Below are 24,478 nucleotides of genomic sequence, written 5' to 3'. Positions count from 1 at the left end.
GAAAAATCATACAGAATTGGTTTAGTGGATATGAAGAGTTGTTACTGATAGAAGCTTGTGGAGTACTCGACTGGATCTAAGCATTGGCCAGTGCAAATCATGGTAGAATGCTAGGTCATTTGCTGATGCAACGCACATTCATTGATGGATTCCAGAGGTTTAGATTAATGCTAGTTTATCCTCTGTAAATGCTGATGGCTGAGATTCATTTATATGATGTAGTCAGTGCAATTACAGTAGTGACAGTTACTGCTCATATGTGATTGTTGACCCAAGTGATTGTGAAACACAAGAAAGCAAAGCTTCTATGAATTCTTACTTCAAAGTGGACTTCTCTCTTTCTTTTTCCTTTTTCCTCAGTCTTTCCCATTTGTTCATGTATGCTATACGTATATCAGTTCCAATCGGTACAACTAAATTTGATGATATACAATTAAGTTCAATTCAACTATAGTCAACTCAATATCAAACAGTTCACATCAGTTGAATTCAACTGTATATTTTCAGTGTAGGGTCTGTTTAAGGTGTATGGTAATTTAGTCTAATATAATTGGACTCTGAACTCTGTACCATAAACATATAAACATGAACCAGGGTCATCTCTCTCTCTCTCTCTCTCTCTCTCTCTCTCTCTCATTGCCACAGAGTAAGGTAGTTGGTGCCATCTTTACACCCATGCTGCCACTGGCACCCATACAGGGCGAGGAGATGGCGCTGAGCAGCAAGACGTCGCCGTCAGAGCCCCACCCCCAGCCCTGCCCACCGCCTGGCTCCACCTCCCTTAACAACGGGGGTGCTGTGTGAGTGCATAGGAAAAGCAGATCACATCCTCGCATGCACACACACATGAACATACACGCACACACGTACACACACACACACTAGCATGTATTTTATGAGTTTCATACACCGAGATGAATTTCATATATTTGCGAGATTAATATCAAGATGCCTCAGTTGTCAATTTAAAGTGAAGCTTTAATTATTAGTAGATGTTGTTCAGAAGGTAATCTCCTTGGGCCTTTACCACAAAGCAGGATTACTGAGTCAGCTGGATAACTGCACTGAGTAAAAACCCAAACACTTCCTAAACACCTCCCTCTGGAACATGGACTGAAGTAAAAAGAGTCGTTCTGGGTTTTAGTCAGTGCAGTTATCCAGCTAACGCAGTTATCCTGCTTAGTGGTACAAATCCCCGCAGTTTGACTGAATAGGTTGGATATGTTGATGCGTTTCCAGTCAAGGCCAGCAGGGCGGCACCACCAAAGACTCCCGGGTCACAGACAAACCCCAGGAAGTCCAACGGCCAGGAGGCAAACGGACAGTGCCACGGGGCCAATCAGAGGACATCCCTAATTCAGCCGGAGCTCAGGTGTGTAAAATAAGGCAGATTTATTTCTCCTAGAGCCACTAAATATTTGTGATGACGGGAACTGCTTTGTAATTTTCACATTTCACATCACCAAGTATTTCTTAAATTTTACTGTTTGTGTGTGTATGTGTCTTTGTGTGTGTATGTGTCTTTGTGTGTGTGTGTGTGTGCGTGTGTGCGTGTGTGCGTGTGTGTGTGTGTGCGTGTGTGCGTGTGTGTGTGTACATGTGTTTGTGTGTGTTTGTGTGTTTATATGTGTGGTAGGAGCTGGAGATGAAGAAGATGCACCACAGTGCCAATGCAGGGAACCCGTCTGGTCTGGAGAGCCAGGGACGGGCAGCATCCATGCCCAGACTCAATGCAGAGATGCAGGTTAGGGGACCTACTCAACCCCCTGTAGTGTACTCATTACACATAGGATTAATACTAGCAGTTCAATTCATCTGATCTTTTAACGGACACAAAATCATGCCCAGAGCAGACCCAGCATATTTGCTATGACTATTTGCCATTCAAACATAGAAATTGATTATAGAAATTGATTGAGAGGAAAACATTGATTATTGTGATTGTTTATCATTAGGCTATTGCTTAAATTCCCATTGTGACATGGCCGCGATTTCAACTGAATGTGAGGGAAGTTTGTTTTAATCCTACTTTTTAACGATGCTTCTGTAAGCACAACAGCAACAGGAAAAGGGACACGTATGGAAGCACTATAGGAATTGTGGATTCTTTTAAAGCCTTTTTTTAGGATGTTTCTTGCTATGGAGAATCAGCACTTTCATTCATTCTGTGGTCGACTGTACTTAATCTAGCCTTCAGAAGGGCAGGCGTGGGGGTGGAGTGCAGAGAGAGGTATCATGGGATGGAGAAAGGGACAATGAGGACAAGGTGTGGATGAATTAATAAAAGATCCCTCAGGCAAACTGAAGCAGAGAACCTCTCTGTCAGCAGAGATGCACTTGCCCAAGCCCACTCACAGAGAAGAGATAATGGAAGACTTAATTTCCTCTATCTTCTCAGAAAAAGATCCTGTGGCACCGGGCTGCAGATTTTGAGGACTGAGGCCCAGTTGGCAGTTGCTGTGATGATTCTTTTGGCCACCTTATATAACCTCAGCAAACTCGGTTCTCTAAATTAAACATCCATAGTTGGCTCTCTCAATCAAGGAGGGGAATGGTTGAAATCTGCAACCAGGAACACGTTTGGTTAAAAAAAAAAAGCGCCAACAAGCCGATTCCTGACAGTGTGATTTTCTTAGCTGGCCCTGTGGTTTTGTGGAAGGTTGAAAGCTTCTGAAATCTTGAGAGCTGCTCCCATTAATGGGAAAGAGAGGGGAGAAATGTAATGAATGCTACCACAGATATATCAAAGGCATCGTTCTACTGTCTCTGTGCTATCCAGATGAGTGGAAACCACAGTCAGTTAAATTTGTCTGGTAGAGATTCTTGTAAGTTCAGCCCTTCTCATATCTGAATACAAAAAGAACTCCCAACCGAGCATAGAAGCGTTGGTGGACATGAAGCTATATTGGTTGCCAGTATTGGTTGCCACAGCACCCTCTGGGGACGAGAGGGGAAGGCACGTGGTATTGCTTATTGAGGACACAAAATGAGAAATCAATTGGGAACATACGACAATGTATGGGCTGTGAACAATCTAGAACCTCACCCCAGTTTTGAGTCAGCAGTTTTTACCTCCTCAGGCACCACTGTGCATCTCACATGTATGCGCACAAAGAGTACTGCCTACAGCTGAACCACATGCCCCCTTATTGTGAGCCAGTGACTACTTTCCAGGGTACCGATGACTTATTTCTATAGAACGCAGGTAGACAGTGAGAACCTGGCATATTGCATCATAGTGCTACCCTGAGGAACCCTGACCAAATTAAACCCACTCTACCTATAGCAGGACAAGGCCAAGCTCCTGATCATAGTTAATGCAACAGGCCTGCAACTCAAGGACTTTTCTTGCACTGGAGACCGTAATCTCCAGGTCATGAAAGGTGCTTTGTGCAAGAATGAGAGCATAGACATCCCTTAAAGCAGGATTTTCCTTAACATTGCTGACAATCTTTCCAGAGAGGCTGGCGTGGGCAAAGCTGAAACCTGAGCACTAGGATCATGGGAAGTGTAGTTTGAAATCCTGAGCAGGAGAGAAGAGAGCGATGGATTACACCGCATCAGGGCTTTTTTTTCCCTCCGTTTTCCTTTATACCCCACTTTTGTTTCTTTTTTCCTCCTTTCGTAATGCCTCATTTCCTTTTGGCTCACCTTGCCAAGATCGGACCTGAGATCTGAAAACTCTCAAGATCCCCTTTGTGTGCAAGTGACATGCGACTCCCGTCCCGGGCAGCCATTAAGGCTCAAATTCGAAGAGTCAGCCTCTTATTCCATTCTCGATAAATACCATGGAGAGCTAAGCTCACCTCAGATCCCTTTAAAGCACAATGATGGGCGATAAGGGGGCGGTGGATGTCGGCTATGTAGTTTCAGCGCCTGCTAATAAGGAGGAAGCCCCTTTGATTCTGCTGGTGTTGCTCCACACTCCCACCGGCCTTACTCCGAGGCTGGCATCTCCCCTCATTACAGCCAAAACAGAAAAAGAACTCTGGTATGTTTTTCCCAGAGTCTTATTTAATAAGCTGACAGGGTACAACTGGTGTCTGCTGAAAGAGGAGAAATAGGTGGAGAGAGAGAGAGAAGAGAGAGAAGGGGGGCTCCTCTTTCTCGTGTTTGCATCAGTAATTCTGATTCATTGCTTAGTGTTGAAATGCGAGCACAACCCTGGCCCTGTTTGTGTTGATGTCCTTCATTGGGGAAACTCCAATCCTTTTCCCTTTGCAGTGAAAGCCAACATTTCTTTATTTGTATATCTATCTATCTATCTATCTATCTATCCATCCTTATGTCTCTCTGTCTGTCTATCTATCTATCTATCTATCTATCTATCTATCTATCTATGTATCTATGTATCTATGTATCTATCTATCTATCTATCTATCTATCTATCTATCTATCTATCTATATATGTATCTATCTATCTATGTATCTATGTATCTATGTATCTATGTATCTGTCTGATTGCCTATCTGTCTGTCTGTCTGTATAACTGTATAAAATTTTATTTGGTGGTTTGTGGCAGAATCAGTCACACTGCTATATGTATATGAGGCACATATACATTGTTTTTGTGGAAAGTTGTGCACAGTCCTATAACATAGTATATAGGACAGGTGTGTAATTAATGAATCAGTTACGGTGACCATGAAGCCCCTCTAGAAACTATTTTAACTGTTAAAAGTAAAATATTCCATCCTCATGATTTCAGTGTTCCTGTCATATTTCTTTGCTTGTTCTCTCATAGTCTTTCTTCCATCTTGAATTTTGTTCTGTCTCATTTGTTTTCATTGCTTGTTTATTCTTTCCCTCCTTTGGGGGAAGTAGAGTGCTCTGAGCTCCCCTTTCTGATCTGCCCCTGTTCTCTGTTTTCGATCTCTCTCTCTGACCTCTCGCTGACCTTTTTCTGATCTCTCTCTGGCCTTTCTGTGACCTCTCTCTGGCCTCATTCTGGTTTCTCTCTGATCTCTCTCTGATTTCTCCTGTCTTGCTGACTCATGTGTCTAACCATATGGTTTATGTCCTGTCTGGCTTTGCTCTGTCTCTGTGTGCCCAACTGCCCCCCCCCCCCCCCGTTCTCTTCTTTCTTTTCTCCTATCCTACTCTATATCACTAACTTGTTTTCCTCTTATTATATTTTACCCCGTTTACTTTTCTTTCTGTCTTCCATCTGTCATTTCCACCCTAATCGTCTCATAATCCCATTCTTCTTACACACTGATATCTTTTCTTGCATCTTCTTGTCCCTTTTCCCATTTGACTTTTCTACTCCTTAATCCTCATTATTATCCTCCTTCCCCCTCTAACTCCCCTTCACTCCTCTATCATTCTTTCTTATTCTCTCATTTTATCTTTGCACTTCACCCTGTCTCATCAACTTTTTCCTGCTGTTACCCTCTGGTCCTTCTCCTTCTCCTCTAAACACTATCTGCCTCCCACTCTTCCCTCTTTCTTCTCTCCTCTCCTCTCTCTCCACCCCTCTGTCTTCCCTCTTCTGCTCTGTGTTTCTGCTCCTGCGCGATGCCGTCCCATGGCTGCTGTGTGCCTGTCCTCCACCCGTGCATCCTACAGCGGAGCCAGTCTCGATTCTCCCCGGGGACATTCCTCTCAGTATGTACTTCTGTACTGCCTCCCTTGCGTCTGCGTGCTGCTCTCTGTCTCACACACCACGCCCACCTCTCCTGTCTCATACACCACACCCACCTCCCTCTGTATCCTAGACCCCCACCCACCTCTCCTCTCTGTCTCATACACCACACCCACCTCCCTCTGTATCCTAGACCCCACCCACCTCTCCTCTCTGTCTCATACACCCCACCCACCTCTCCTCTCTGTCTCATACACCACACCCACCTCTCTCTATATCCTAGACCCCACCCACCTTTCCACTCTGTCTCATACACCACACCCACCTTTCCACTCTGTCTCATACACCACACCCACCTCTCTCTGTATCCTAGACCCCCACCCACCTTTCCTCTCTGTCTCATACACCACACCTCCCTCTCTCTGTCTCATACACCACACCCACCTCTCTATACCTAGACCCCCACCTCTCCTCTCTGTCTCATACACCACACCCACCTCTCTCTTATCCTAGACCCCACCCACCTTTCCACTCTGTCTCATACACCACACCCACCTTTCCACTCTGTCTCATACACCACACCCACCTCTCTCTGTATCCTAGACCCCACCCACCTCTCTCTCTCTGTCTCATACACCACACCCACCTCTCCTCTCTCTGTCTCATACACCACACCCACCTCTCTCTATATCCTAGACCCCACCCACCTTTCCACTCTGTCTCATACACCACACCCACCTCTCTCTGTATCCTAGACCCCACCCACCTCTCCTCTCTGTCTCATACACCACACCCACCTCTCTCTATATCCTAGACCCCACCCACCTTTCCACTCTGTCTCATACACCACACCCACCTTTCCACTCTGTCTCATACACCACACCCACCTCTCTCTGTATCCTAGACCCCACCCACCTCTCCTCTCTCTGTCTCATACACCACACCCACCTCTCCTCTCTCTGTCTCATACACCACACCCACCTCTCTCTATATCCTAGACCCCACCCACCTTTCCACTCTGTCTCATACACCACACCCACCTCTCTCTGTATCCTAGACCCCACCCACCTCTCCTCTCTGTCTCACACACCACGCCCACCTCTCCTCTCTGTCTCATGGACCACACCCACTTCTTGATCTCCATTGCACACACCATGCTCAATTCTCTCCGTCTCATATACGTCGCCCACCTCTCCACTCTGTCTCATACACCATGCCCACCTCTCTTCTCTCTGTCTCATACACCACACCCACCTCTCCTCTCTCTGTCTCATACACCACACCCACCTCTCCTCTCTCTGTCTCATACACCACACCCACCTCTCCTCTCTCTGTCTCATACACCACACCCACCTCTCCTCTCTGTCTCATACACCACACCCACCTCTCCTCTCTGTCTCATACACCACACCCACCTCTCCTCTCTGTCTCATACACCACACCCACCTCTCCACTCTGTCTCATACTCCTTGCCCACCTCTCCTCTCTGTCTCATACACCACACCCACCTCTCCACTCTGTCTCATACTCCTTGCCCACCTCTCTTCTCTGTCTCCTAGACCACACCCACCTCTCCTCTCTATCTCATACACCGCACCAAATTCTCCTCTCTGTCTCATGTATCAGCCTCTTCAAAGTGTGGAGTCTACTCTGTCACTACAGTGCACCACTCTCAGTTCTCTACCTCTGTGCGCTCCTCACTGTTTCACAAACCACGTCCTTCTCTCCAAAGTGTGCAAAATCCACTACCTCTGCTTAGCGTCCACGCTCCACACCATCTTTTCCAAAGTTTGCAGAATCTAAATAGGTGCCAGGGCAATCTTTGGTGGATACACAGTACTAACTAGTTTTTAAACAATTATTTATAGAAGTGTGTGGTTATTATAATGACAGCATTAAATTATTTTGTTTGTTTAAACTGCACCTGGATTTACAGTCCCCTAGATATTGGGACAGTGGCATAAATATGCATTAAAATGAGGTAGTGGCAATCAGGGGATTAGCATTCAGCTCAGTTTGAAACAGGAAATCAAAGTGCCTGCCAGGTGGCGTATCCCAGCGTCTCGCTCCCGCCATTTGAGTGAGGGGCGACCTTTGCTTTTATCGTCTGGGGGGGCACGCGTGCTGGCGTTTATGAAAGCGCAGCTGCCAGGTAGCTAGCCACCTGTGTTTAAACTGCCCCCCTGAATTACTGATCAGACTGGGGATTTGTTTTTGTTGCTTTTCTGGGCCGGACCCGTTGTTTGAGTAAGGTTGCGGGTGTTTTGTCTGGAGGCAAAACCTTCTGGACAATTAAAACCTTTCAGGATGACATGGTCACCCTTTGTACCTTTCTGACTTGTTTTATGCAATCTATAATGCCTATATAGCACAATTAAGAACTTGTGAAATACATTGCTCTGTTTGACCTTTAAGCTGAATTAGCTCAGGCCAATCAAAAAGGATATGCTACAGTATGGGGATGTCTCAGGGGATGTGTGGTGGAGAGTTGACCAGGAATGAAAGTCTAAAATTCTTTGCATTCAACTGAAAAGGTATAGAAAATGGAAGGGTATATGACAATACAATACTTAGACTTAGCTCTTAACTGATGGAAAGAAATTGCTGGCAATAAATTGAACAGGCACATTAGTGGCCTTAGGAATAGATCATTGTTTCAAGCTGAACCTTTCCCTGTTTAGAAAAGCTATTTGGTTCTGGGATCAGTGGGTTCATTAGTGGTGCCTTTTCTAAAACCAGATAGCTGTGAGTTCAATCCCGAGTAAAGTCATTTCAAGGCATTATGCATGTTACCCACAACACTGCCTCTCTGCCCAGTATGCAGCATTTATAGAAATTGATTATAGAGGTGGATTATAGGTAATAACCAGTACCAAGAGCACTTGAGTTGTCCACAGCACTTACTGGTCTGTTTTATCAGCCATATTGCCTGTTAGCAGAACACATGACCACAGAACTCTAATGCTCTGAACTGATAAATTCCCTGTACCTATTTTGATTGTGTGTGGTCTATTTTTGTAAATATCACATGTCAGCAAGATAGTTTCTTCTTCGTGTCAAATGGAGTAGACTTCAGAGTGTGGAACAGTATATTACTTAAACCATTTAAAAGGTTCAGATATCATGTAAAATCAGTATAAGTATTAGTGATGAGCTTAAAGCTTACGCATGACTCATTAGGCTAAAGATGCTGCTAACGGGTGAGGCTTTTAAAACGTTTATCAAACTGTAAATGATCATAATAGGATCATAATGAATTTAAATGTCAGTCATCATCCTTTTCTAATTGCAAGTCAATGTTTTAATCTGGCAGCTGTCGAAAGAACGACGGATTACTTAACCAATTTGGGGGAAATGGCCACATTTTTAAAGATGGTGCAGTTTAACAATTGTAGAATCACTCCAGCAGAGGGCGACGCTGAGCTTGTTATTGCTGAGCTGTTCTCTGCTTCCGTGGTGTTCATTAATGCAGGCACAGACCTCGTCCTTCCTAAAGAGCTCACCTTTGATTCAGATTCAACTGTTATCATGCCAGTATTGCATCATGTTCTTTTTTTGTCTCAGCCAAGTCATCGCCTGCACACCACCTGGTATTCAAAAACACAAAGCTATAGATATTAGTAAAACTGAAGAAGAGAGAGGAAATGCAGGTTTGACAGAAGAGAAAAAGGTTCCAGTTATTTATTTCAGTTCTAAAGCAGTTTGAAAGAATTGGTAAAATTATTCATTTTTTATAGTGTGTCTGTCTGGCTTTGGAAATGTGCACAATGTTGTCCAAACACTTATGTGTCTAATGGACCTCAAAAAGAGTTCAGTCACCCCAATGCCATAGTCAAGAATGTGGTCAACGTGCGGAAAGAACTCCCGGACACGTGCAAGTTGTGTGTTTATGCCATTGTTATCTGAATGCAGTGTCCACACACATTGAAATTTCTCAAAATTTCATTTCAAATTTTGAAATAAGATCAAATAAAAGACTTAAAGGAAAATTGCTAAAAAATGGCTTAAGATTAACTTTAATGTGCTTACATTTTCATTGAAAGGCTTAAGTAGTTGTCTTGAAAAGCTTTGCGTTCACATTTGATATGAGTGATGCACTTAGAAACAGATCCTGGATCCGGAAACACCTTCTACTGGAAATGGTTAGAGGTTGGATTGGAGTAGATGATCCTGGGACAGCATTATCTTCCGGAATACTGAGACCATTTTTATATTGCCTTGCCTTTACATTGATGATCAGCAACACTTGTGATATTACCTGTACTGTGCAATTTTTGCGGGTCCTTGAATTGGAGTCCTGAGATGGCCTCCTGAGTTGAGTGGATGTTCATTTTTTCGGCGTGGACTGAACTCTCCTCCCTGCCTCTCCCAGCCGATCCCTGACTCCAGTCCGATGAAGCGCTCCGTGTCCACCCTGGCCCCTCGGCGCCACCCGGAGGCCAGTCTGCAGGACCCCGCCCCGGAGAGGCCAGCCCAGGAAAGGCCTCACCATCACCACCACCATCACCGCTGCCATCACCGCAGGGACAAGGACAGGAAGCAGCGATCACTGGACAGGTCATCCAACGGGCCGCCCTCCAGCGCTGCAGGTCAGCGTGCACGCCGAAATGCTCGCGTCCGCTTTCACACACACGCGCACGTGCATGTGCACGGGGTACAGGCGCACTCTTTCTCTCACGTATGCTAACACATACATGACGACACATGCGCAGCACTGACTCGTATGCAGATGCACACACGCACACACACACTCAGGCACACACACACGCGCACACACAGGCACACGCACAAACATACAAGTACACTCTCACACCCACACAGTATAGAGGATACAGATACGCACTCTCGCACACATACACAAGCATATTTATACCAACAAAAAGATCCACACACACAAGCAAGGACGCTCATGCGTACACACTAACACACACCAAACATGAGTGCTCTGAAGGGCGTGGTTCAAAATCTTGTCAGATATCACATCAGCTTGACCCAACACAGGCGTAACTACAGGATCCATGATCCTTCATTCATGATCCTTCATCCATGATCCTTCACTCATGATCCTCCATTCATGATCCTTCCTGGCAGCCATCCTAATAGAGCTTGAGTGCGGAGCTTCTCTCCTGGAGAGCGCCAGTAGGGGTTTGAGCAAACCAGGGCTCTTCACCAGCAGACTGTGAGGATTCATCTACATTGATATTACAGTGGGAACCTTATCTCCCCTGCATTCAACCAGGCTGATCCGTAAGACAAGCGAAGGTCCTTCATTGGTTGAAACACACAGTGTCTCCTTGTGCAGGGAAAAGTTCTGCCTCTGAAGGACGTCTGTAGAATCTCTGTCACGCTCCCTCTTGAATATCCATAAACTACAAGCTGCCAGCTGCTTTTGGAAGGATTATGTTTCTTTATATGAATTTTCAAAATATTTTTGAGGTTCTGTCCAATAGTAGTAATCGTGAAACATTCACTAATCTCCAATAACTGTGGTTCTTTTTCTGTTACTTTTAGTTAAATCTTTTCAAATTTCCATTTGGGGATCACCTTAAAATTTCAGGCACCTTGGAATGTTATAATCACCTTCCTTCAATACACATTGGAACAAACAAATGGCTGACTGTGCCCACTATAAAAGGGGGATTCTCAGATCAACCAAAATGTTCAAACAACCCCACACCATCCCGCCTCCCTGGCCCTCATAAAACCGTCTGTGGTACGTTAACATCTCGGAGAGATAGCTTTCCCCCTGGAACTTTCCAGAGACCGGCAGCAGTCACTGTAAGAGCGAGCTGCTCTCCCCGGAGAGGGAGAGCTGATCTGAGGTCAGTCATCGGCGCGCCTCATCTGCAATAGAGATCAGAGGCCCGCAGCTGGGCTTCATTACTGAGATAAAAGAGTCTGACAGACAGGCAGACCGAATGACCCGATAATTTATGAGCACGTCTCAGCCTCTCAGCTCCCTGGGCAGGGAGAGCGGGGTGTGTTTGGACGCATGTGTCTGCGTGTGTGTCTGTTCCCCATGCGTAACACCAGCTGGGGCTCTATGTATAACTCAGCCAGTTTCCTGAGCACAGTAAAATGACCTGTTAACCAACCTTCGTTTAAAAAAAAATGATGAAATGTATTCTGTCGGAGTGATATTTACCAGTGAGAGAAGCAGTGCTTGGCAGAAAGTTTGCTGTTGTGTGATAAAGCCCACAGTTGCATAGTTTCTTGTCACAGTCTTGTTCCCTGTGTAGAACATCATCTGGTTCCTCTGTAGAACACAGTTTGTTCCCTGTGTAGAACGCAGTCTGTTCTCTGTATAGAACACAGTCTGTTTTGATGTAGAACACAGTCTGTTCTCTCTGTAGAACACAGTCTGATCCCTGTGTAGAATACAGTCATGCATTTGGGAGGGCACACACCACACACAGTTGTATTCATTTCGCAACATCTCTGAGGACAGAACCTCTGTGCTAGAGAGCCCAGCCCGCCCCTGTGGAAGATGCCCTTACAGAATGAGCCGTATCATAAATAATGCAGGAGACCTTCAGACAGTGTTGGCAACTAAACTAAATCTGTTACCTAGAGTCCATCTTAAGTCTACATGTTTAGACAGACACTACTAAAACATGTTTTATGCCTGCTGTCTGTCTGCAATCGAACAAGTGGCCGTTCTTATGAAATAACAGACAAGTCATGTGTTTGATTCAGTAGCCAAAACCCAAAAATTCTTAATCGATAAACCCAGCTTTGCGATGAAAGAAATGAAATGGGTATATTGCGTATTTGGATTGCCTATGTCATGTAAGGCATCACATTCTGTGACTCAATGTGCATGTGTCTTTGAGTTGTATGAAGTCATTTAATTTTGTATGCACATCAAAAGTCATGATAGGGTTCTCAGCTGCACGAAAAAGATAATATCTGACGAGGCAAGATGTGCTCGTCTGGTCACGTGTTGTGTTTATCTGCTTCCTGTCCCCCTGGGTGGGCTGTTTCCCAGGTACCCCAGGCGACGCGACCGGGGACCTGGTACCGCGGGAGCGGGTGCACGACCGAGGCCGCTCCCACGAGAGGAAGCACCACTCGTCGTCCGCGGAGAAGCAGCGGTACTACTCCTGCGACCGCTACGGCAGCCGGGAGCACTGCCACACCAAGTCCGCCACCGCCAGCCGCTCCACCTCCCCCAGCGACGGGCAGGACCTGGGCCTCAACAAGCAGGTGGGAGGGACGACGGCCGGGCACCGGGGGGAGTGGCCGGGAGAGCTGGGGGGGTGTGGCCAGGGAGCCGGTATCAGAGGAGGGGCTTTGCAGAGTGGAGTCAGCATCTTTTGGTAGTGTGGTGGAGGGGCATGGTGTGGTGGTGTGGTTGTGGCAGGTGCAGCCAGGGGGCAGGGATGAGAGGGCGGGGCATGGCAGAACAAAGATGGAGGAATAGGGGCTGGGCAGAAATTAGGACGAAGCATTCAGGTTAGAGAGGGCATAGTTCTGATCAAACAGAGGAGGACCCATCGCCTGTGTTTTGTGCAACTAGAAACTTGGCATCATAGGATAGCATAGTGCAGTGTCACTAGCACCCCAGGACCACACCAGTATAGCATGTGTGTGTGTGTGTTCATGCATGTGTGTGTCTGTATTGTATGTGTGTGCACCTAAAGTACAGTTCCTGTTTTTGCGCATGTATGTATCTATGTGTTGACAAAGTTCAAATATTGCCTACTTTTTAGAGTTTTTTATACTTAGAATATCGATATTACAGTAACTTATTTTCTATTTTTTGTTGGTGGATGTTAGCCCAGTCAATTGCTGATGAATATGCCTGAAATCAGTTTTTATGTGTGTGAAAATCTCCTTGTGCATGAATCTTCTGCATGTCTGTCCTTGACTAATTTTCCTGTCTCCTCACTGATAGGGAAGGAAGTGAAAATGCATGTGGAAGGCAAATCTACACATTATTTGTGATTGCATAAAAATTAAATATTCAGTGAACTGAAATTCAATTTGAGTTTGTCAATAGGTTTAAGTCACTAAGTGCCTTAGAATAAATTGGTGGAAGTGTGTCCATGAGTTTCCTCAACACACACCACTCTTGCAGTCATTGTCTTGCTCGTACCCAAATACTTTGTTTCTGCAACCAAGTGTTTGCTTAGAGTTGAATTTCTCATAATGCTAGGCCAAGTGTGTTTAAAGTCAATCCCATTTGCGAAGCATTATTTTTTGGGAAACACAGGGTTCATACACATTTATGAAATGAATCAGAAATTAAAGTAATACTAGAAACCAAACTGGATTCCATCAACATTCCTAAAATTTTACGTGCAAATGAAAGAAAGTGTAATTTTTCTTCACAAACACAGTTTGCCGAGTTAATATAGACAGCCCTTTAAGTCTGCTAAACTGTGTTTGTTGAGAAATAGAGCACCACTGCCGTTAAACTGCAGGCGAATGTTGATTGAATCCAGGCCTCAGTATACAGTACATGGTATTCGCAGTACAGTCAAATCCAGTGCATTGACCTTCTGACCACTCGCCTGTTTCCTCCTCAGCCGAAACCTAACCTCTCTCTTCTTTCCACCCTCGGTGCAATCGCTCACGATGTTTCACTTTTTGTTCCCACTCTCTTTATCACCATTTCTCTGTGCGTTTCGTCTCTGTGTTGCACCTCCGTGTGCCCTCTCTCATCTTGTGCTGTGCCTGTGCTGTCCTCTCTCACTCTGTCTCCCGCCCCCTGTGTTTGCACACTGTCCTCTCCACCCCCCTCCCCCCCCCCCCCCATTTTACGTGTGTTTATTTTTCTCTTTCACATCCCGGCCCCTCCCCCCTCGCTGACTCGGCTCCTCCCCCTCGCTGTCGCCGTGCGTCGCTGTCACGTCTTCATCCCGTTTATCCTTTTTGATTTGCTTTGTTCCAATTTTCATGTAGGGCAGTGGTTCCGCTAAAGGGAGCCCCGCGACGTTGACCTCGGGGGCGAGCACCCCCTGCCGAGGGCGCAGGCAGCTGCCCCAGACCCCCCTGATCCCCCGCCCCGCTGTGGCCTACCGGACCGCTAACTCCTCCCCCGTGCAGTTTAGCCCCGCCCAGGGGGGCCCGCACGCCCTGTGTCCCGGCAGGATGAGCCGCGGGCGTTCGGAACACAATGCCCTCCTGCGCAGCGACACGGACTCGCCCTCCCCCGTCACCCGCATCGGCTCCGACCCCTCCCTGGGGTACAGCGACGGGCGGGGCAGTCTGTACTACACTCTGCCCGAGGAGGCGGGGGTTTTCCAGGACGCGCTCAGCTTCCCCGCCGGACGCCCCCCCCGGACCGCCACCCCTCACCTGCCCCCCCCGCCCCAGCAGAGCCGTGCAGTGCCCAACGGATACCACTTCACCCTGGGCATTGGCTCGGGCGCCCGTACGCCCAGGCACTACCAGGGCATAGAGGAGGACGACTGGTGCTAGCATGGCTTTAACACCCACACACACACGCACACGTGCAAACACACACGTACACACACTCGCAGACACACGAAATGCAGGCATGCACGTGCATAAGCATGCATGCATACACATACACATATGGGAAAATGCAAGTTCTTACAAATTTTTAAGAATGCATTTTTGGGGAAGAAAACAGGATGAGTTTTATCATCTCCCTGAAAGTGGTAGTTTACACAGTTTTTGTGGATATGTGTGTGCATGTGTGTGTGTGCGTGTGTGTGTGTGTGTAGTATGTGTGTGCGCGTGCATGTGTGTGTGTGTCGATGCATGTGTATACGTGTGTGTATTCGCACATGCATGCACATGTTTTAACTGAAGAGGCAAGGAATGAAAAATGTATGAGAAAAGTATGAGAGTATGAGAAAAAGAAACTGCTGTTCTGAATTTTGGATTTTGACCTGAACTGCAGAAGCGATTTCAATTCTTTTGAAGGAAAATTTGTGGCAGGAAAAGCCTGTAATGTCTCTCGTTTTGTCTTTTTTTTTATTTTTTACGTTTTTTCTTTTTGCACTAAAGACAAGTGGCATTTGACAGATGCGGGAAAACAACACAGACATGAATACTGCAAAGTAGTGTCTTATACTCTGGCTGTGGCGAGTAGAACTGCAATGGAAATATGCCAAAATCTCCTCTCACAGTATGTGGGGAAACAGTGACCCCTGCTGAAGGTCGTCCGTCCTGCGCACTGGGGATGTGAACGAAGTAGCCTACTTGACAAGCGATGTCAGATGAAGGGAAGAAGGAGGAGGAGGTGCCCACGGTCGCTGTTTTTATATTTAACCCGCGACGACGACTTCGTCTTTCCAAGGGGGCCTTCGAATGCAGACGATTGTGAGACTGACGGAAAAATGCACTAATCTCTCGTCCTCCATTTCTCTCAGCTTTTAGCATTTTACCAACCAAGAGCTACCGTGTGTGTAAACCTCATTACGACATGTTACAGTTAGGATGCCGGTGGAAATGTCTTTAAGTTTGGATCAATTATATTTAAACTGATGATTGTTCATTTTGCTGCTCTTTTAAACATGCCTCGCAAAACATCATCACTGCTTGTGACCTTAAGAAGAAAGGAAGAAGGGACGTGAAATGTACTCGTTTTACTTTTTATCAGGCTATGGTAGAAGAACTTTTATCTTTTCATTGTGTGCAATTTTGTAAAAAAAAAAAAAAAGAAATTTCAAAAAAAGCTGCATTTTATGTAAATTGCTTGCAGTTCACTCTCATGTCAGGTCTACTGTTTCCTACTGATGGCTCCAGTTCTTTATTACCAAGTGCCTAACCTTTTAAATATCTTGTAGTAAAGATGCAACCTCAACCCCTTTTTCCATGCATCAACACTTAAGAGAAGGAGGTGTGTGGACTGATATGTGTGAGACATCTGTATTAACCATGTTAGATAATACAAGGTCTAAAGCTGTAGGCAGAGAAGTATACAATTTCAGATTTTTTAAATAAGAGGACTTGGAATTTCTTATCATATTTTATTTGACCTTTTCCTGATAATGAATGGGGAAAACAACTCTAGTGCAAAAAATATATATGGATATATATATATATATGAATAGTAAACAATATGAAAACTGCATTAGTTGTATATCTGTCCAGCAGAGACAACGTAACCAGAGTAACACAATTGCATGTTTGAGTCTTTAAACTTGGTTGTCAAAAGGTTATGAACACATAGTAACGGTGTATATTTCTTTTTCTTGTAAGGGTACACGAAGAAAGCATTGCTAGCTATTGCCTTTTATGTAAATGTTATGGAGGGTAAAGGATTTGATGTTTTAAAAAGTATGCATTTTGTGATAGATGTGCACTTTGCAATGAAAGTGTGCACTGCCAGGTAAAAGGGTGCACTTTTCTAGTGCACGTTGTAGTGAATATGTGTCCGTTGCAGTAAAAGTGTGCGCTGTGAGGTAAAAAAAGGCGCACTTTTCCGGTATAAGTTGGCATTTTGCAGTGAAAATGTACACTTTGGGGTAGCTGTGTACTTTTTGCTAAGAGCGTATGAAGAAGAAGAGAAAGACGCAGAGCCCTGGTGGAAGTTTGTGTTGTCAAGGCCCTGACACCAACTTACAAGTGTCCTGTGTTGTGCTGGCAGGTTCACAAGCCCTGCCCCTTGCATTACACACAGGTTTATTTTCCAGAGGGTCCTGCCTCTGACCACTGTCAGCTTTTACAGAAGAATGGTCAGCACCTTATTATCACACCTGGAACCTGAGTGATGTTTGTATGTTGACCATTAAAACGCTGTTAATTTAACACTGTGGTGTCCCATTAAACACCTGTCTTTAAAAGTGTAGTCTGCTTCAGATCAAAGATTGAATACGGTAGCCTCACTGAGTCCAAGTCTTCTTGTGGCATGTCGAAATGTGTAATTCTCTGTGCTCTGGGAGCGGGGGGATAGGATATGTGTTGGTTCTTTCCACATCTCCTGTTTTTTCCTTCTCTAATTAGGGTGCCACATTTTTACTAATAACCGCATGGCGCCGACTGCTCTGCTTCACTCTACAGGTTGAGGTCAAATTGTAGCTGCTGCCAATCATTATTTTTAGTCCATTGCTATTGGTCCTGGTGAGAGGGGTGGAGCTAGGTGCTGTCATGACATCACGACAAGCTTGACAGGGCTCTGTATGTCTCCAGCAGTAGGGTTTTTGACTATTGTGAGAGCAGGGCTATGCAACATGACGACACTTTTGAAAAATAAATCTTCATCCTTTCTGTAGCTTTACCTGCTGGGATCTCCAGATTCAGGCTTCAGCATGATTGTGACCAAATCTTTTATATATAAAAAAAATTCTGAAAAAATCTATTAAAAAATATATATATTTTAAAAAATGCATAAAGGCACAATGAATTAAAGAGAAAAAAAAACAATGAAAAATTAACAGGACATTCGTAGAAAAGTTCTGCAAGTTGGTATATTTGAAAACTGCATGCCACAGATATACCTGCTTTACAGCTTCAAAGAGTGGGAGAAAAGAGTGAACGTCTCAGAATGTTAATCACCCAGTTTGGGAATATACGATGGTTCGAAGGATGTGCATTAGTAATTGGATTACAGATGTGTAGCACCTTTTGGTTTGGTTATAAGACTGACTCAATTATTTTTCACCCAAACACTACTGCCCCATGTTGCCGTTGCAGGGCAGATATCGGTACGTTAGAATTTATGTGAAACGTCTTCATCCATTGCAGCCTCTGTATTGTTTTTAAAAAAAAAGATTTCCTCCCCAGAATCCTTCAGTCAGTTGCCAAACGTTGAACTTCTACAATCTGTTTCTGCACACCAGTTCCAGTTTAGATATGGCTGTACATGGAAAAAAGTAATGTTTGCATGTTGAAAATGTATGTGCATGTAAAAAAAAGAAATATTGTTCATCTTCGTACTTTTTTGATACAATGTAATCATTTTGTTGTTAATTTTTAATATTTGATATGAATAAGGGGGTTTGTGGAAAAAAATATCTTTATATTTAAAAAAACAGTGTTTGGCGATATTACAGGTTCCGCGTTTGCAACAGAGCTGGAACTGAATTTATTTGGGTCCTGGGAGTTGTTTGCTGCCTGATTTCGGTTTATTGGTCAGACTTTGAATTCTGCAGTTGTTTCTACAGTTAAAATTTTGTATGAAGCGAAGTCCTTGAACTAAAATAAAAACATAAAAGAGAAAATTTGTAATCTTTGTGTTGCTGTCTGTACTTATGCTGTTTTATGGAGTGCCTTTAATACAGCTGGTTTTCTGCTTCTTTGGCCCATGGTGAAAATGATAAAGTATGCATTTAAATCACTGTCGTACTGTATGTTTGATAGATATCTATGTGCTTCTTTTACAGAGGTAGGTTGACTTCAGGTTCTGAATCATTTCGAGGAGACTCGGTTATTTATCTTGTTAAAAGTCAGACAGCTCACGATATGCAAGAACCTTCTGTTGGTGATGCCCTCCCAATCTCAAAATTGGCCCTGTCATATTTGGAATTTCCTGTTGCAACTGTAGAATTGTCTACTCCCTGACCCTGGCAGACCATAGATCGCTATTGTGTCCTATATCAGCTTTCCTGGAGGTGCGGGAATAAACCACTTTTCTCCGAAAATCCCCCGGTGGAATCAAGCCGGTTGCCTTATTGAGAAATAAATGGCACACATATATGTATAGTGTATTTCGTAAGTATTTGGACAGTGACACAATTTTAGTTGTTTTGGCTCTCTACTCCAGTACATTTGATTTGAAATAGAACAGTGAATATGAAGTTAATGTTCAGGCTGTTTTAATTTTAGGTCATTTTCATCCGTGTTGGGAGATCTGTGTAGGAATTTCAGCCCTATTTGTACATAGTTCCCCCATTTTAGGGGACCAAAAGTAATTGGACAAATTAACATAATGTTAAAGTGAATTTCATAAAGATGAAACGCTGGCCAATGAGTTTTGAGTTTGGTTGACAAGTTTGGTTGAAAGACAAGTGAGCCAGATCCGGTGGCAGCCATACATGCCTTTGTAATAACACTACCTTCACCAAGTTTCACAGATGAGGTGGTATGTTTTAGATAAATGAGCATTTCTTTCTCCACTCGTCTGTAGCATTTTACTCTTCACATCACTTTGGTATAGGTTAATTTAATCTCATTTATCCATGAGACTTTTTTTCCCCCAGAAAATGTCCCCTACAGTTTTTTAAAATGTACTTCTGGAAAACTCTAAACTGGCCATTCTGTTCTTGAGAATTACACCTGGATTGCATCTCGCACTGAACCTTCTGAGGTTACACCAATGCAGTCTTCTCTTTATGGTAGTCTTCAGCACATCTATGCCTATATGCTGAAGAGTGTTCTTGATCTGTTTGATAGTTGAAAAGGAGTTTTTATTCACAATTACATGCATTCTTTGCTAATCCAGTACAGTGGTCTTTCATGCTCTACCAGGTAGTTTACTATTGCTGAGCTCGCCAGTACATTCTTGCTTCTTAATATACTAAACAGATAATTTTCACACACCCAATGTTCTATGCTATGTCTCTGATCTATTTATTCAGATTTTTTACCCTCGTGATGGCCCGCTTTACTTGCATTTCACATCTTTGGTCCTCATGTTGAGAGGCAACAGCACCAGATTGCAAAAGCAAATGCCACTTCTAGAAAGAAACATTACTACTTCTGTTAGCTTTCTTGCACATGAATTAATGATGCAATGACACACAGCTGGACAAGAAATAGTTGAGCAGCCAATTGTCCAATTACTTTTGGTTCCCTAAAATGTATAAAAAAGGCTATAAAATATCTACATGTTTCACCTGATATGGATGTAAATACCCACAGATTAAAACAGCATGTTAACCTCACATTCATTTTTTATTTTTTTCAAATCCAATGTTCTGGCGTACAGAGACAAAACAACAAAAACTGTGTCACTGTCAAAATACTTGCAGTCTGTACGTATATCCGCTGAGGTCACGCGAGGGTGTGGGTGTCGATGCTCTGTCTGAATGAATGGATCCCTTGGGTAAGCCAAGGCTTCATTACCGTGGACTCCATAAGATATTTTAGGCTCAGGCTACAGTGCACCCACGTCAAAGGTGATGGTTTCAGATGTTGGGGCCAAATTCCAGACTTGACCCAACGCAGAGGGCTCCATTAACTATTCAGATCCTTCTGCACATGCTCATCAGGGGCCTCATTTATAGAACAGACTTACGATCAATTTTGATCTTAAGTATGACTTACGCAGAAAACCACGTGGAAATGATCTTATCTCTACGCAAAGTCTAGACTTGACGTAAATTATTTTCCTGCTGGTTATGTAGGGGTATTGCAGTTTGGGACACATAATGCGTCCAAGCCTGTGGTGAACTTTGCATGAGCTTTATGAACAATTTGATAGGCATTATCAATTAAAGGTGTGAGGAATTAACTGCCAGACGCAAGGTGTTATGAATTAAAAACAGCGTGTGATGTTCTATAAATAGTTTGTCAAATTAGAAAAAAGTAACCATGGCTGTTCTTGCGTTATTGGAAGACATTGAAAATCGTGCTTTTAGAAGGGAGAGAGTTTTCAGAGACCGGAATTACCTTTTTTTGCACATGATGATCTTCAAAAAATGTAGCTTTTCTCTTTTGGTCCATGGTTATTCCTGACTAAACCCTCATTTGTGCTAGAATTATATAAGGGGAACTTGCTGTTTGTAAGGCACGTTCAGGTGTTGTCAAGTTAATTTGAGATTTATAGATCACAGGTGCGTAAGTTACAAATGGGCTTCTTAGAACCTGCGTAAGCAAGGTTTTGTATGTTCAGTATCTTTTATGAATCAAACGTAAGCACACCGTTGGAAATGATTTTAAGACTAAGGTCAAGTATAAATCTAAGAACATTTTTATAAATGAGGCCCAGATAATAGTCTTAAAAAACAAACATCATGGTTATATTTGGTTTTGCACATCAGATTAAATGTTTTAGTCCACGGGGCAAATGAAGTCCCATTTGTAGCAGGATAAAAGTTACATTTAAGTAAAACAGGTAAGAGCTTGGGCAGGCTCAAACGTCCTTTTAATCCAACTCTTTCTTATGTGTAAGACTGGTGTGCAGTGTGGATAAACCTGTATACTATTTAGACATTAAATTATGAACAACTACAAACTAAGTTGTATGCAAAAGAGCTTCAAGTCATTAATATACAGAAATAGTCCTGTTACAGGTACTGAGTGGGTGATATCAGACATTCTTCAGTCTGCTTCCTATTTGTAATTGTGCAGGTATTATTATTATTATTATTATTATTGGCAATAAAGGGCTAGCCTTCTCTCCACCTCTTCAGTTGTCTGCTGTTCCAGAAAATTTGTTTCACAGGCTCATTTTAAGCCTTGCTTGGTGCTTCAGGTAATGGTTATTCTATGTCATTACAGGCGGTCATTACACACCTGCAGGTCTTTTGAAAGTGTGCTTTTAGCACATTCACAGGTATCCGCCTCTGAATTAGCCGCGGAGTGATCAAAATGGTAATTCGCGAGGTAGAATAACATGTTGATTGGTCTGTAGCGAGGTGGTGGGCGGAGACCACGGTCGACTATACCCAAGAGTGCGAAAGCTGGCAAAGTGTGCGTGGATGACGCGGAAAGAAGCCAATATTGACCAACTGACCACAAATGATAATCAAACCAGCTAAACAATAACAAAAAATATAAACATTAAAAGTTTACGTTATGGTAACAGCTGAATACTAAACATTTATTATTAAGTAACTTGGCTTTGACCGCTGTGCTCCTCTTTCATTTGCACTGATAACGTGAAAGAACGCAAACCCTTGAACAGCTTTAACTTTGGTATATAATTGTGGTTAGAACATGCAGCGTTTCTATGGGGATAATCTTGTCCCACGAGGCAATGTTGTATCTGTAGTATAATTTTCATTCGTTCTTTAAAAAAAGAAAGAAAGATAGCCTAAGTATGTTTACACTGGCAGATTATTTTGTTTTATTGTTGGCTCTCATCACCGTCGGCGCTTCTGTTCATCCTGGCTACACGGATTCCGCCGAGATGGGTTCGGGAACACCGTTTCCAGGTAAGGATTCCAGTCTTGAACTTTATTTATTGAGGTGTTTATGAAGCTCATGCAGAGAACCACCGTCATTTAGAATTTACTACATTGGTAAAATAACATCAATATTTCAGTTATATAGCCTATCTGCTTAATCTGTACTTAACTACATGTATGTATCGGAAGCCTATGTGTATACTTTCCAGTAAAGTCTTTTGCAGTATGGTGGTACTGGTGTCTTGAAGTAATTTTGTCCCGCAAGAGTTTTCAATATTCCGTTTAAATGAATTACATTTATTTATTTTATTTTTTTAAATGTATTTTTAGTGCCCGCTAAAAATTTTCGTCCATCGTTGTCGTAGCCTACAGTAGCCTATACTGGGCAAATGTTTTAGACTATATTGAAGACCCGGGTCTGATATTACGCATCATTTTTTTAAATCAGCCCTCTAAAAGTTTTTGTGTGCATACTATCTGTCTATAGCCTATAACATGGCGCTCCAAAGCAACTCCTTTATATACTGGCATCTTGACAGCTAGGCTACCTATATAACAATAATAATTTTAGTCTATTGTAATTAAGAGAAGCGCAGTTCTTTAGGCTCATAGTGTCTCGTATTGGCTCATGGAGCCGCTGTTGCTTAAGTTTCACTGTCCAATGATACATTCAGCATTTTTCCTCTTTGAGTTAAAATATAGAAAAGCATTTACAAAATTTTTTGAGCGCAGCTTAGTTTAGAAAAAAAAAAAAAAAAAAAAAATGCAAATGCAAGAGCCCAATTGTACTTTTTCAGTTGCTCAATATTGGTGACATTTGCTATAAAATGAATTGAACTATATGGGTGACCATAAATAATTAAAATAATATTTCACCATTATGAGTATAACCTTCATGTTATAGTTAAATAAACGAGTCAGTAGCTACCTGCCTGCCTTCCATAAGACATAGATTGCTAGATGTTTGTCCATATATGCATTTAATGTATAATTGTGTAAAATTAATGTTTTTTTCAGATAGCAAGTGTTCAGATCACACATCTTGCCATTTCTTTTCACTTTGAAGAAACCATTTGGGTGGGCAAACCTAAAGTATGGTGTACGATGACATCACATGGCATATGGGCTGGATATGTTTTGCTCCAGTTTGAAACAATGGAAGAATTATGTATCATAACCCCAATGCCATTGATCTGCTTTGTGTGTTGCAATTTAGTTATTTAAATAAATGCAACCATACACACCTGCAATTTTCGTCTGGAAAAAAATACAAATTATTTCTAAATGATTGCTTTCGCCTCAGGTGTTTGGATGTTTGAGATTTCCTCTCAGTCTAATTATTGTATGTCAGGCTAGTCTCTGTGTTAGTTTTATCAATAGAGCCATGAGTTGAACAGCACTGTCACTTCTGGGCATGGAAGCACCACAAGAACCATTCAGTATTAACAATTACGAGTGACATTTTATTTCAGTTTGAAATGCAACTCTGCGCTATTTGGCTTTGGTGTGTGTATCCTAGCCATGATCTAGCACAACTGGATGTTTGCCAAAGTTCAGTATTTTAGACTTGTTTTTCTCTCCCCTTTTATCATTGCGGCAGGCATTAAGGAATTTTCCAAAAGTCGGAACATGTTTGTACCGTTAAGGTTGCTGTTGATGTTAGGGAGTGTGAGGCTTGACTATAATAATTTATTATAATGTTATATGCCCGCTGTGTCAATAGAGGGCGGAGTAGAGAAGTAAGGAAACGGATGTGACAGGGTCAATCTTGACAGATTTTAGGAGTCAAATAATGTAACGTATTTGAATGCATTCATTCTTAATTTTAATGAAAGCATTAAACTAAAGATGCATGCTTATAATGGGACTGTCAGTATCAGTGTTTTGAATAGGTTGCCTTATGCTT

The 24,478-nt window shown here is 43.2% G+C and overlaps 2 protein-coding genes across 2 annotated transcripts in view; both read left to right on the top strand.

Moving 5' to 3' along the window:
* Positions 1-18,726, top strand: part of cacna1ba (calcium channel, voltage-dependent, N type, alpha 1B subunit, a) — a 186,895-nt gene extending 168,169 nt beyond the window's left edge. Inside the window, 7 exon segments of the mRNA XM_064354484.1 lie at positions 646-800; positions 1,240-1,372; positions 1,637-1,744; positions 5,569-5,607; positions 9,957-10,173; positions 12,573-12,790; positions 14,492-18,726. Of these exon segments, the coding sequence (XP_064210554.1) occupies positions 646-800; positions 1,240-1,372; positions 1,637-1,744; positions 5,569-5,607; positions 9,957-10,173; positions 12,573-12,790; positions 14,492-15,010 (1,389 nt within the window). The 3' untranslated portion in view covers positions 15,011-18,726.
* Positions 18,727-20,988: 2,262 nt separating this feature from the next.
* The window catches only part of si:dkey-61l1.4 (collagen alpha-1(I) chain), a 102,180-nt gene continuing 98,690 nt past the window's right edge, over positions 20,989-24,478 (top strand). The window contains exon 1 of the mRNA XM_064354480.1: positions 20,989-22,599. Within this exon, the coding sequence (XP_064210550.1) occupies positions 22,485-22,599 (115 nt within the window). The 5' untranslated portion in view covers positions 20,989-22,484. The remainder of the gene's footprint in view (positions 22,600-24,478) is intronic.

This window comes from Anguilla rostrata, chromosome 10 (genome assembly GCF_018555375.3).
Source record: "Anguilla rostrata isolate EN2019 chromosome 10, ASM1855537v3, whole genome shotgun sequence".
Lineage (NCBI taxonomy): Eukaryota > Metazoa > Chordata > Actinopteri > Anguilliformes > Anguillidae > Anguilla > Anguilla rostrata.
This window is presented reverse-complemented; position numbering and strand designations above follow the sequence as displayed.